This window comes from Centrocercus urophasianus, unplaced genomic scaffold, assembly GCF_019232065.1.
Source record: "Centrocercus urophasianus isolate 14NV4802_14NV808 unplaced genomic scaffold, USGS_Curo_1.0 seq_20, whole genome shotgun sequence".
In the NCBI taxonomy this organism is placed as follows: Eukaryota; Metazoa; Chordata; class Aves; order Galliformes; family Phasianidae; genus Centrocercus; species Centrocercus urophasianus.
In genome coordinates this window covers 6,061,866-6,076,330 of record NW_024884756.1, presented here as the reverse complement: position 1 = coordinate 6,076,330, position 14,465 = coordinate 6,061,866, and the positions used below count along the sequence as shown (strand labels likewise).

General features: G+C 34.9%; 1 protein-coding gene across 2 annotated transcripts in view; it reads right to left on the bottom strand.

Moving 5' to 3' along the window:
• Window positions 1-3,614: 3,614 nt before the first annotated feature.
• The window catches only part of ITGAV (integrin subunit alpha V), a 44,414-nt gene continuing 33,563 nt past the window's right edge, over window positions 3,615-14,465 (bottom strand). Inside the window, exons 23-31 of one of the 2 annotated variants that reach the window (XM_042822352.1) lie at window positions 14,021-14,101; window positions 13,180-13,285; window positions 12,044-12,202; window positions 10,955-11,068; window positions 10,043-10,156; window positions 9,843-9,950; window positions 8,715-8,837; window positions 8,219-8,328; window positions 3,615-5,806 (exon numbers count right to left, since the gene is read on the bottom strand). In XM_042822352.1, coding sequence (XP_042678286.1) covers window positions 8,233-8,328; window positions 8,715-8,837; window positions 9,843-9,950; window positions 10,043-10,156; window positions 10,955-11,068; window positions 12,044-12,202; window positions 13,180-13,285; window positions 14,021-14,101 — 901 coding nt within the window. In that variant the 3' untranslated portion in view covers window positions 3,615-5,806; window positions 8,219-8,232. Of the gene's footprint in view, window positions 8,329-8,714; window positions 8,838-9,842; window positions 9,951-10,042; window positions 10,157-10,954; window positions 11,069-12,043; window positions 12,203-13,179; window positions 13,286-14,020; window positions 14,102-14,465 lie in introns of both variants that reach the window. The other variant, XM_042822351.1, reaches the window with a different exon arrangement.

Genomic DNA, 14,465 nt, shown 5'->3' with positions numbered 1-14,465 from the left:
ATAAAGCTGCTTTGAAATTTATTTCCCTTAAATTAAATAGTAGCCAAATAATGATCTTTATTTTAAACATAGTGAGAAGCCAGGCCAAACCTTGGTGTTCAGACCTCAGATTTCTTCTGTGTAGTAGAAAAGGAATGCAACAGAATACAAACTGTGGAAGAATATTTGTTTTCTCCGCTGGTTACAAGTGTATTTTCTGGGGATTTTTTAACAAATCTAATAAAAATTAATATATTTTTTCTTATAATTTCATGTCATTCTGTGCAACATGGTTGCTTAATTGACGTTAACAATGACTTCATAGAGATTTGGGGCTGTCACTGAAAATATGATTTTGTTACAGTTGCTGAGTTTGCTGAAAAATATGAATTCAGCTGTCTTGCCTTAAGGACAAATTGTGCTGCAGTGGGAAACTTAACGGCTGCCTCAACAGGTAAGATCCACTATTTTTCTTTGCAATAGTTTGAGTACATTGGGTCTCCCTCTTCTTCATCAACACCAAAAAATACATGCTATGGAAAGTATGTCTTCTGAAAGGATCTTTATTTGAACTAAGCAAAAGGGCACAGAACGCAACCATCATTTGGAATTTTGGAGCTCTCCTCTAGCAGCTTACAAAGTGAAGAGATTCTTTTTTGCTCAGTGCCCATGCACCCAGGTAACATCTTGTTAACTAGCTTCCTATTCAACCTCTAACATGGGCAAAGTAAGAGGGCCTGCTTCCATGCCATTGTTGAGAGAGAGGAAAGGGATCCACAGAAAGCTAATTAAATGCTGTAAGCAATTTGTTACCTTTGTTAATCAATGTCTGATGAAGGGTGTGTGGTATTGGGTGAGCATGGATCAAGTAGATTTTCATTTCTAAATATTTGGGCTCTTAGAAAAAGAAAAGATAGACCAAGTTTAGTTGAAGATGGGTGGTCTAACCCATTTGCAGCTGCAGCTTTTTAAATTAACATTGATGGTCTGAATATGCGTAATTAATCTTTTTGAAGTTTGAAATAAATCCATTAAGCACATGTTAAGAGATAATATTATTGCAAACAGTTCACAAAAGGAAGCATTATATGGAAATTTGGTGGTGGTATTGCATTTAGATAAACTTCTAAAAAGGCACTGGCACACCCTAGAAAGTACAAACAACATGAAGTTCAGAAAATAAGAAAAATCACAATCAAGTTTAAAGTTTCTTAGCCAAATTTTCTTCTTAAAAAAGGTTGTTATCTGATAGTAAGTAATTTATTTCACCTTCCTGAGTATTTATTTGAGGTAATACATCCTGCAGAAACTTCTGCAGTCTCCAAAGGTTGGCCTTATACTTTTCAAAATTTGAGTAGATTACAAAATATCTGCACATCATTAACCACCGCAGGGATGCAACATGGCATCTGGTAATATTTTGTCAGAGACTGAAAAGCCTGTACAAAGGAACACAAAATGTAAATGCAGATATCTAATAGAAATAACAAATAGACATGATCTGCATGTGAAGTTGTAAAGACAAGGTATGTATTTTTAGCTTCTTACATTCAAAGGTCTGTTACACACTTGGGCCCTACGAGGTTGGTCTTGGCAAGTCCTACACACCTGTGAATGGAGGTAGTGGCTCAGCACCCAATGTGCAGAAGGTTTATCTGAAAGATGCAATAAAAGATTGTTTCTGGAATACCCTGTGTGTGTGACTATGGATTTCTAACAGCACTAATCCTATCTCTTTGTGAGAGGTTTACACAAAAACTCAAAAAAAAAAAAGTCTCATTTATCACCACAGTCTTGAATTACCTGAACAGGTAATTTTAGAATGCATTTATATATGCTTATATTTATTAATATACCAGTACCTTAGAAACCCAGAGTATGTGAAGCAATATAACAGAGTTGGAGAGAGTAGAGTTCCATTGGTATAAATAACCTCAAGACAGGGACCATCATTTTCTTTGAGGTGATCATTGCATAAGATGGAAAAACATTGAACAAACATTGTCTTCATATTGCTGTACAGATACAGCTCTTGTCATTAATTTCTTAATCATGCATTGTTTTGGAACTGTTATAGAGATATAGCAATCTGTATAGCAGATATATATAATCTGCATATCTATCTGTGCTGATAACTAACTGAAGCTATCCAAAACTAGGCCTACATCAGCTGCACCTGGTACTGATACAACACTCAGAAGCATGTTTCGGTTGCTGTAATAGTGCTTTGTACATGCTTAAACTATAGCTATTGTAAAGGCACAGAATGCTGTTAAAACATAACTAACAGTTTTTCATTATTTCTGTGTCTTTTTGTCATTGTCTTTAAGCCAACAATTTCTCTACTAACAATCCAGGTAACCCAGTTTTGGAGTTTTTCCTCAAGCGTTCACAAATGTCAACATTTAGTTCTAAAAAAAAGCAAATGTGCAATCAATGGAAAGTAAAAGTGTATACCTTTATCGTGACACAAAGTGTTTACTCACAAGGATGATTGTTATTTAGACTGTAATCCTAACATAAAGTTAGGCTAAGAACACAACGACAACAACCAAAAACAATACTTCTGAGACTTCTCCTGGGCAAAGAATGAGAACTGAACAATTTCTACAACGATGCAACAGCTACAGAATCTGAGTTACTTTTGGTACACAGAAATTTCTGTAAGAAAATTGGTTTGGTTTTTTTTGTGATGAGAAAATTCTTTCTGACCACATCCTCATTTTTGCTTGTGGCTATGAATTCTTTTGGCTTGAGATTAACCTACGCTGTTTTACCTGAAAGTGTACAAGTTACGAAAATATGACCTTTTCATGGTTAGTACGTCATGGTGATTGTAAACATATACAATGCAATACTTGAAGGTAAATTAGATATATATTTTTAAAATCTAGGAAAGAAAAATGAAGGAAGCCATGATAGTTAAGAGGTATTTTATTCCAAAATTCTTAACATCAAAATCAACTCAAAATACATTTTTTTCAAACAGGTTATCCGACAATATTTTGAAATTGCATACACATATAGAAAAATACAACCTAATAAAATCAATTTTCAATTAAGATGAAAAGAATGCATTGAAAAGTAAACCATAGCTTAATAGCTATTTTTGATATCAGTACAAAATTACTGTGCTATAATATCCACTTTTTTTTTCAAGGTTTATAATTTAATAAAAATAAGGTGACTTCAAATGCATATTGCTCTCTTTAAATGTACCGAAGACCTTGGAAACAAGTTCATAGTTACTGAAAATATTCCCGTTCATTACAAATATTTACTACATAACTAAGAAACCCAAAACGCAGCAGTCTCATTAGTATGTTAATTTTCTGCCTGTGCAAACTATGCTATAATGATTTAATGCACGAGCAAAAAATCAATGAAAAAATTCTATTACCAAGAAAAACAACCTTACATTTTCAACATAATTATATCATAGCAAATACCAGTTGCCTTCCTGGACTAGAAAGGGCCACCTAAACCTGAAAACATCTTTTGAAGATGCTTTTGAAGATTCTGAAATGCTACATCAATTCTTCATTTTCTTTACAAAAGCCAAAGGTCAAGTTATTCAATCTTAATGAAGCATATCTGGAGAGGTCACTGCGTGTAATGCTAAGTTCCTTGGGTTATTATTGAAAACTTTTACACAATGGAAAAAAAAAAAAAAGACCAACATTCTATGAAACAGCAGTAGCACTACAGACTCAAACCCATTTTTGTACAGCCTCTAGACACGTTTTCAAGAGTCGACTTAAAGAATATTGTACCAATTCTCAATAATTCAACATTTAGTAATGGATATAGGTTAGAATATACATCTTGTTTCACCCAATGTGGGTGGATCAACATCTTTCTACACCATTCATTTATCATTTCATTTCGTCACACTAGTTTTGTTAAAGTTTTGAAAAATATTGACCGCTGCAAGTCAACAAATGCTACATCCCTTCCTAGACAAACAAAACCAGACATCTTGGCAGTGAACTAGTTCTGATCATGGTATATTGCACTTGGGAATGAGAAGCTAGAGATTCTGTACCAAAGAGCTCAGATCCCACTCCCATCTGTGAGAATCAGTAGAGCTCAGCATGGAATCATGCTCCAATGTATGCCATTTGTTTGTAATTGAAGGCCACTGCCACTACTTATGGGTTCATCCCATCACTCAAGTGAGCAAACAAAGAACTCTGACTTCACCGTAATGCTCATCTTTGGTCTGCCAACTACTTTTTATACTGGACTTCCATTTTCATTTCATGAACTCCTTTGTTTTGTCTTCCTTATTAACATTGAACGTGAAGAGTATAATTGAAAGGCAACTGCAGTGAATTTAAGGTTTTCTGTCATTTCACTGGACTGTGGCTTGATATAGACCAAAGAAAAAAAAACTAACTGGATTTTCACCAGTGTAATGTTGGTCTATTGCTGACTATTTGGGATGGGATGGGATGGGATAAATACTTCAGGACCTAGGGATAACCATCAGTAGAGCTCAGTGTTGCAGAAAATTGAAGTGCAACATGAATCCTTTGAAGGACCAAGAACATGCTGATTACAGCTAGAATATTTTTTAAATACTCATGAGAGTTTAGCTAAATGGCTGTTTAACCCTAGTTACAAATTGAGAAACATAAAAACATTGAAGCCTCTGCTTGGAATAAACTTTTTTTTTTTTTTAAGAAAGTACATATATAATAAACTTTCTTAAGAGTTTCATAAGCATTACATGAATCTAAGATCCACACGTCAATCACAATTTAGAACAGTGGGACAAGTAAAATGATAAACTTGGTACTAACCCCGTCGACATCTCTCAAATATTTCCATTTATGTTAATAAATGTCTGACTTTGCAGTCATGGTTAGGCAAAAGCTATCTCAATTTGGTAGTGTTTCTTGGGAGAAACAACCGTTCAGTTAGATCCTCCTCTTCACATTTACATTATTTCATTTTTCACTGTAAAAGATACAGCACTTGATAATGTTTCCATTGGCTAAAGAATTACGTAGTTCCTGATACTATATACATAAACATTTGCTTCTGAAACATAACTCTCTGAAAAGAAGGCTAAGACAATTATTTGATACTGTATTTCTAGTGGCTGCTTCTTAATGCTTGCAGTATGCATCTTATTTGCATTAGTTTCGACTCAAGGGCATTAATTTCACTCCAAAATACATTTTTTAAGTTTATTTGAAAGTTTTAACGTCTCTCTAAAATATGTGCTATAAGAATACATCAATGCTTGTATGCCACTGTAAAATTTATAGTGACACAAGTGCATGTGTTTTCTTTAACCATACTATCAAGTTTAAAATGCAAAATGTACATCCCTGCCTGTACATCCCTTCAGAAAAGCAGTCTCTTCAGAACCCTCCTGAAAGAATAACATGACTTGAAAGTGAATTTGGGATGTTGTATCTATTGACATTCTCTGTATGCTCCATTTATGTATGCTACTTTTCTTTCTTTAACCAGTCAAAGTGGAAATTAATGGATGTGGGAGAAGTAACTACTTGCATTTATTCTCAAATAGAACGTTGGAAAATAAAAATTGTTTAAATAAGTGTTTATGTAACTTAAGTAAATGGAAGAAACTTTCCATAGCTACAGTACATGTACCAACAAAATGTACCTCTTTATCTTGAAGAACAGCAAAACGATTTTCCAGTTGCCACAGTAAAATTAAGACATAGTTAGCAACGACATTAACAGGGCTACAAAAACCCTTTCACGTCAGCTGAAGAGATCTTGACCATGTTTTGTTGTGCTGTTTTTTTTTTCTCCTCATCTGCTTATAGTGCCTAGACATGCGAGTAGTCTAAATAATTTCAAGTCAACCCGATATGTACATGTAAGGAAGAAACACACAAGAATTAGAGCTATGGATCTGTCTGGCAGTCCCTTAAACCTCTTAACCTACTAAGTTTAAGACTGGGAAAAACAACCTTCTTGCACATAGATAATTAATTGACAAGGTGTGAGAAATAGAAGCCTGCGTAAGTAACTACAGTTGTGTTTTATAGAAGTCACATTTTGAAGCCAGGATCAAAGCCTGACTCTCAATTCCTTACTATATTACTAGTAACATTACTAGAAGCAAATGCAAAAGCATGACCTTGCTCACAATAAAGACCTGGGAAATTCAGGGAAAACAGAATTTTGCCCTATATTCTCTCAAATAAACTAATTAGATCTGAGCAACTTGTTTAAAATAGAAATGTGTACATGGATAATATACAAACCAAGATGTGATATACAAACTGGCCCTCACAACCTTTTTGCTGTCTCCCTTAACTCAAATGCCTTTATGGTCTAGTGAGTAAAAGTGGACTTAACAAAAGCTATTTGTGGATTTTATAGCTCAGAAAGGAGGAAGAAATTAGAGTCAAATCATATTGTTTGTTTCAAGTAATTCTGGGTTCACTGGACATTGCAACATTTATGGGAGAGATGCAGATGTGAATGAAAACCACAAATTACAAAATGAGTTTTTGTCCCTCTAAGAACTTTTTTTTTTTTTAAACACAAATCACATTAATTAGAGAAGGAATGCTTCTTTCTGTATGTGGCTGAATTCTTTTCCAGAATAGAGAATAAACAAGTCTCATATAAGGCATCTTTCTACCAGTTTAAGTATGTTCACTCTAAGATTTGTGCAACACAGCTACATATGCGAGCCAAATACCTGCTTGATTTGCACTTACTTACTAAAATGCATACACACTTTTTGTACGCTCTCGTAAGTATATGAGGCTTCACTTTACTAGACCAGTAATGAGAGAATTAAGCTAAGAATAACTAAAACCAGTGGCTCGAGCCCACTCACATTATTTTATGTATATAAACCAGCAGTGATATGAAATAGTCTCTCTTCTGGCAATGAAATGTACTGAACATAATTAAACATCTTTTGTGCAATCAAATATACAATGAATGAATGAATTGGAGCAAGCCAACTCAACCTTCTCTTTTAAAACCCTTTCATTTTGCCTGCTATACTCTGCTTCATTTGACAATCTCACCACTCTCTTAGGGTAGGTGGAAGTGAGGCTAATGTACTGATGTAATCGAGACACAGGTGGCTGGCACAGAGCATAGTTAAAACCATCCCTGTTATCACTATTATCCCGCACTTGGATGTAGTCAACTATGCAATGTGAGAATTATTAACATCTTCTCCTAGGTGCATCAGGTCAACTGTCACTCAGGTAACCAATGGCTTTGCCAGAAACCGTAATCCAGCCAGCCCAAGTAATATACAGACTCAGACTCCAAACCCTGTGGAGGTTTCATCTTTGGAGAAAGGTTTTCTCATCAGATGTGTCTGTGGGCAGCCATGGTCCAAAGGCTTATCCCTGGTCATTCCTAAAATGCACCATGCTGCCAAGACACTGTGGGACATGTGGATCTTGCTGCATGAAACACATAGTACAGTTTTTAGATCTTGCCCTGAATACTTTTGTTAGGTCCCATATAGAAAGTACATGATCTCCAGCCCTCTACCCCTCCTGTGGTGTAGGCTCAACCCCTTTTGTAGGGAACCTTGGACCTGGAGGACAGTATCTGTAGCATCTAGAGGGAAAGCTCTAGACGAACCTCTAGACAGGAGAGCAGATGAGAGTGCACAACAGGCATCACATCTGGGATTCCACTGAATAATCTTTCATGTATTTTTTGAGCAAGAGGAAAATCCCCAGCACAGTTAATGAGTCAAGGAGTGGTTTTTGTTAGTTTTTTTTTGTTGTTGTTTGTTTGTTTTTTGTTTGTTTTTACAAAATTCAACAAGCCGTGGTCATTTTTGTGCAACTAGCTTTCAAGAAGTGGGAAATAAACTGTAGTGTACAGAAAAAAGTAACTGTTGAAACAACATGTAATCGTTCAAGTATCTATGGAAGCTGTTAGCTTCAGCCTAATAAAAGGAGTCTGTGTAGTAGTTCATATAAAGTCGGTCTCTTAAAAACATGTCTCCTGCATCCCAATAAGCAAACTCACAGCACTACGTTTTACTTAACAGTTTTCACACGCAAATCAGTGCAGACGTGTTAGTCACATGTATGGACATGATTAATACAAAAAGGAGGATTTAAATATATTGCTCTCATTATCTGTGTGCTGATATCTTCTGACACCATAATCCTTGCAGTCATGAGTTGTTTTTTTTTTTTCCTTAGGGGGGAAACCTGTATTTGTAACTAAGATGTAGGCATTTTAAGGTTTTAGAATGTCTTACAGATAAAACTCTGCTTAAGCTTCTGATGTTCCTTCCCCATTCTCGTGTGGTTGCAGCTGTTCTCTTTCTTGTTCTTCTTGAGGCGGTCTCACACGTTTGAAAAAGCCCATCTGTAATTCAGAAAACAGAGAAATTGAACCGTGTTATTTTCAAACATACACACATCTTTTTCTTTCTGCATCTTGAACAGACTTCATCTTATCAGCTACTGATTCTTTTTTTCCTGCCACTCACTTCCATTTGATTTTTTGACCTCTAAGGCCAATAATTACCAGATACACAGATTAAACTGATTATTTCAGCACAATCACAGACGTTCTCTTTTTATTATTGAACTTCTCCCTGACAAAGCAGAAAAGTTTTTATGGCTAACTAAAAAAGTTAACACATACAGGTCACCAGGAAAACAAGTTATTTCTGCAAGCTGCTGCTACTATTTGAAGTAATACACCACTGGTACTGAAATCAACCCTGAAGTAAACAATACTGTACTTACCCTGTACATAACGAGCACTAGAACAGCCAAGAGCAATAATCCTGCTAGGACAGCTAAAATTATAACCCACACTGGCACAGGCATAGGCTGTGGTTGAATGCCCCATGTAATATTTGTAGTAACCTAAAAGAAAAACACAATAAAAACACATTTTGCACAGCAGTTGAATTGTGAATTCATTCATGCATTTTAAGTACTGCTTATCTGGTTTCTATTGTAATTAAAATAATCTCAATCCAGCAGAAATTAACTTTTCACTCCAGTGTGAGTAAGCAGCCATAGAATAGTGACGAAAAGGCTTCAGTGACCCAAATTTAATAGGATTTTCACAAGTTGTTTGTGGTTTTTTTTTTTCCCCTTCAGTCAGAGATACCATGGCAACCTGTACTGAGAATCACCAAGCATTATAGAACACAACTGCAGGGTTTTGGAAATGTTTTGAAAATTAGAGAAAAATTCTTCACTGCTTTTCTTTTTTTCCCCTAAAAAAGTAAAATTCCCTTACAATTCCTTGGCAGGAGGGATTCAACTCCTGAAGTTCTAAGAGCTAAAAAGCAGTTAATAATAGTCATTGGCATCTATACTCTAAAATAAGCCAAGGTCCTTTTTCATCTCTTTTACACTATAATGCACTGTAATGCCAACCAAAACCTTATTCTGGCAGCCAAATAGTGACCCATATCTTTCTTCCTGTTTGCACCTTGTCTCCTTTCTCTTCAGACCTCTCTAGGGCACAGATGGTCTTCAGTCTCACACATTATAATACAATCAAGGCCCAATATTTAGACTTGTAAGTGCTACTACAGAAAAGCACAATTTTCAAAATCAAATATTTCTGTAGCAAAATTGCTGTTAACAAGAATACTTAGAACTCTTCACCATGACTTCCTTTTCTCGTTTTTCAGTTAATTCTTTAAAGCTACAAATCGTTTTAACTCTAATTTTAGCACAGAATATTGCCATTATTCTCAAGTGTTCTGAAATCAATGTACGAATTAAATATTTGATACAATTAGAATTAAACGAAGCCACGCACAGCTATTGAACAATCATTCTTTTTGTACCATTCACAAAATAATTTATTTATTTATTTTTACATCCAACTCAGGGTGGATGTAAATGACTTACCACTGTGGAATTGTGAATATCTTCAAAAGAAAGGTTCTTGTAAGGGAACTCTATAACATTGAACGAAGCAGATGATTTAAGGGAATAGGAGTGATTCTGATTTTCTTTCTATAGAAGAAGAACAAAATTAGTATTGTGTATGTATATAAAATCACTTATTGTGTTTCAGAAGAAGGATCATACTGTATCCATTTACTTACGTTCATGAAAGTTTGGGTCCAAAGTCGTGATTTTAAATACAGTATTGCACTCTTCCCCCTTTCCAGGTGGCCAACTTGGCAGACTATCTTTAAACAATCAGCATTTCCACAGCCCTGTGCATGGAAAATAGAAATGATATGAGAAAGATTAAAACATTTGAATATTTGTTAACGCCATTATTTATATAGGTACTCATTCTATTTGCTAGGCAATGCACCGTAAGCTATTTAAGTACATTAAATGAAGATCAATTTTAAATGACTACTGACAGTGTTCAGTAAGTTCACATTCAGAAAAATGCTACTCAAGCCAGTTCTACAGTTTTGGATCCCAAAGCTGAAACTTCTGTCAGTACGTATGAAAAAATTTCTGCAGACTGAAGGGCATTTCTGATCAATTTACATTACCATCCTCCACATTTGTTTCACTAGGAAAACTCAGGTCTAAGTAACTGCAACTAGTAAAACTACACTTTGCTCTTCAATGTGGTCTGACTCACTGACCTAAACTGTAAGCTACTCCTTGCAGCGAAGGCAATGGGTACAGCACTCGTCTGCTTCTGTTTTACCTGCATTGCATGTCTTCCTCCTATTAAATTCAAGAAATAGCACAATACAGAAGTAAGGCACTGAATGTCTAGAGTTCTGTTTTTGAAGGCATAAAACTTACAACAAATCTGCAGCCACACACATCATTGGATGGCTACAATGGGAATAATGCACACATTGGAGAAAAATAAGAACAAACAAAACGCATCACACAGCTCCAGAGAATGAGATTCTTCGTCTGTTATCCTTTAAAACACAGAATGAACCCTAGCATGTTTTCTGAAGCAATGCTTTGTCACACAGAGCTTTCATCTCTCCATTATAAGCCAACATACTGTGGATACATCGACGTTAAAAGCTTACCAAGGTTTGCACGTCTCCTTCAATGGCAGTTAAATCTCTCCGACTGATACGATGATTGCGATTATCTTCCCTGCTAAATGTTTCATTCTTCTCATCCTCTTTTGAAGCAGAAATCTGGATAAACCAAGGAAGCCCAAACAATAATTCTTACCTTCAGATAATCAACTACTTGAATGTTCAGTTAAAACTTCAAGAAAATAATACAACTCCTCTTTCCATCTTAGTGAAGCTTTGCTTTCCGCTATAGCTGTTATCAAAGCATTACTCATGCCATTTCTTGACCACTGCTAAATTTAAGATCTAACAAAAAGCCTTGAATAACTTAATTCTTCAACTCAAAACATTTTCAAGTGCACAATGAACATATAAATACTTAGATGGCAATGGAAATCTGATTTTGTCATGTTCTATTAAGTATTTTTCCTTGTCATTTCGGATTTCTTAGTTCTGAAAAAAATAGCACTAGTATTGTATTGATGTACCTCATCACTGTCCGTGTGTACACAGACATATAAGAGAGACCTGAAAAAATATAGAATAAGTTTATTCCAACCTGGGAAAATGGAGTTTCTCCTCTGTTCTGTTCTTTACAAGCTACTTGTTTCAATTGGGCTTAAGTAAATATTATTTTCTCCAGCAAAACACACCTATTGACCAAGGTGGGATCTTTGGAAGTGGCTAAGCAACAGAAAAGCTACTAACATTAAAAATAAAGCAATTTTGTCAAGAAACAAAATCTAGAAAATTTACATGAATAGCCCTGAATTACTTGGAATATTTTTAAATCTACATTCAACAGAATTCAGTTGCTTTGGTCTTTGTTCAGATAGTATGGCTTTCAAGAAAAAAGCAAAAGGAAATCTGACACAAATTTGTCTTCAATTTGGTAATCTGTTATCTACCTTTTATTTTTATTCCACCTGCCATGTACATTAACAAGTACAATCAAACACTGTGGTCTTGCTCCTCAACAATAGAGGAACACTCAACTCAGTGTGTTAGGTATTTCGATTCAGGTCTTTTTTAAAGTCTTTGCAAATAAGCAAACATATTGCATTTCACTCAAACAAAAAGGAAAGTACCATATACCTTAATTTTCAATGGATTGATCTCCATATCAGAAGTGCAGTTCATGGGACCATCGATGTCATACTGAACAATATACAACAGCGTATAGTTTTTGTATTTGTAAGGCCACTGCAGAGTCATCATCACCTTGCTGAAAGCACTTGGGCCATTGTTTCTCAGCTGATTATGAAAAAAAAGCATTACAGATGTAAAAAAAAAAAAAAAAAAACATATATATATTTAAAAAATGCATGTAGTTTATATATAATACATATAGTACATGTATATGTGTATATAAATACACAAGTATACACACACACAGTGGTTAGTTTATATTTCAGCCACAAAAGATACTTACATGAAGGTCGCTACCCCCAGCAACTTAGAGCAATAACATCAACAACTTTACCTAAAAACGGTAACTGAACTACAGTCCCGCAGCAGTCAAAACTTGAAATTATTTCTGTAACACGATGGGGAAAAAAACTTCCAAGGAAAGCTTTTTAGCATTAATTTTTTCGCCTTGAAGCAATGTAGTTTTTGTAGTGTCATCATGAATCACTGCCTCTGTACGTGTCTCAGCCAAGACACCCTGAGCACAAATAACATACACCTCTAATTTTCTTTAGATAAATGGTCTCTTATAAGTTCGAGAACTTTCACTATTCCTGTTCACACAGCTCTCTCAGTTTTGTTTGATTCAACTGTCTAGACTTAAGCTGTGATCATTCTTCTAAGGAAGTTTTTAATACTTAAAATTGTTCAAGACTTTTACAATAATGATTCAGAACAGTTGGAATACTAATGAGAATACTAAATAATTTACAGCTATGAATTATTTTCTGAGTTCAAAGTACTTCAAATATTTTATCTAGATTTCAAAGCGCTAGAAAAATCTTACAGACAATAAAAGATGTGTAACGAAGTTATTAAAAAAAAAATATTCTCTTGTATTTGGCCACTTCTGTTACAGTAATTGCAGGCATTCAAACCCTTCTTGCAGATACTACTTATTAACCCAGTATAATTAAGTTTTTGTTTCTACAGAAGAAAAAAGTAAAAGAAGATCATCCACTTCAGCAGAAAGCTACACTGAAGATTTCTTTATTCTCCTTTATCACAGAACAGTGTAATTGAAATTAGTAGAAACTGCATACCTCGTAGATATGCTGAACTAGAGGCCCTATATCATCTTCTGTTTCTGGATTCTCCTTGGGCTGCCAATTTGCAATAGGAAGGAATATGTGATCAGGAGATGACACGCTAAACAGTGGAGCAAACAATTAGTTATAATCAGTTATGAAACATAAAATGCAGTTCTCTAGAACATCTCAAAGAAAGCAACTTGCCTAAAATACCATGTACAATTTTTTCAGCCACTATGTTTAAAAACTACATTGCCTTTCTACCAAATACTCAAAATAAGATTAGAAAATGAGTGTAGTAGAAATCAAATCGTGACAAGTCAGGAATCTGAGTTAACTAACTAAGCAAAAGGATCTTACGGCTTTTAGCTATGGAGTATATGTTCACCAAGTATAAGAATGAAGGTTAAATGGAGTCATGATAATATTAATACCATGCTTAATATTGAAGATGGTGAAGCCACTGCAAGTTTATCTTTAGAAAGACTTAGAAATTTAGAAAAGGTTTGTGGAGGAGGAAAGCAATCTGGAGAAAAGTGTGCAACTATGAAAATGAGGGATGTGTTCCCTCCAGCACACCCCTTGCCTCCCAGAAATAACAGAAGCATAACAATCATCCATTTTTTCAATTAGCTTTGCAATTTTTCAGAATTATTTAAGATTGGCAACTCCGAATTGTGGCTGGAGAATTACACGTTCTTTATGATTAAAAACTCCTTATGATTTCATGAAAAATAACACAGAGAGACCTGAAAGAAAGATTATTGAATTATAAAGAAACAAACACAATGCTCACTTGAGGGGAAAAAAAAAAAAAAAAAAAAAAAAGTATTAAAATAGTATCAAGCCTTACCCTCTGATTTCAACAGCTGCTGAAATGGCAAGGTCAACCTGATAGAATGCTACAGGACTTAGATTGTCAAACAGGTTGGAACTGCAAAGAAAAATGAAGTGAATTTGTTAAATGAAATAAACTAAGTATTAAAAACAAATATACAAATGAAAAAACATTGAAGTGATCGGATGTAACACAACAGAACATGACACCTGAGCCACTGTAGAAGAGCAGATACATTAAACTAAAAGAGCAGACAACCAGATGGACCTCCAAGTGGCATGGTAGATAGCTGGCAGCAAGATTATGTCCAAGCTACTAACACTTTTCCACTATGCAGTGTTCTTCCAAAGCCAGGAGCAAGAGAAGAGAAGGGAATAGTATTTGTACAATGACATTAAGACTGAAAGAGACAATGTATAAAAAAAAAAAAAAAAAAAAAAAAAAAAAAAAAAAAAAAAAA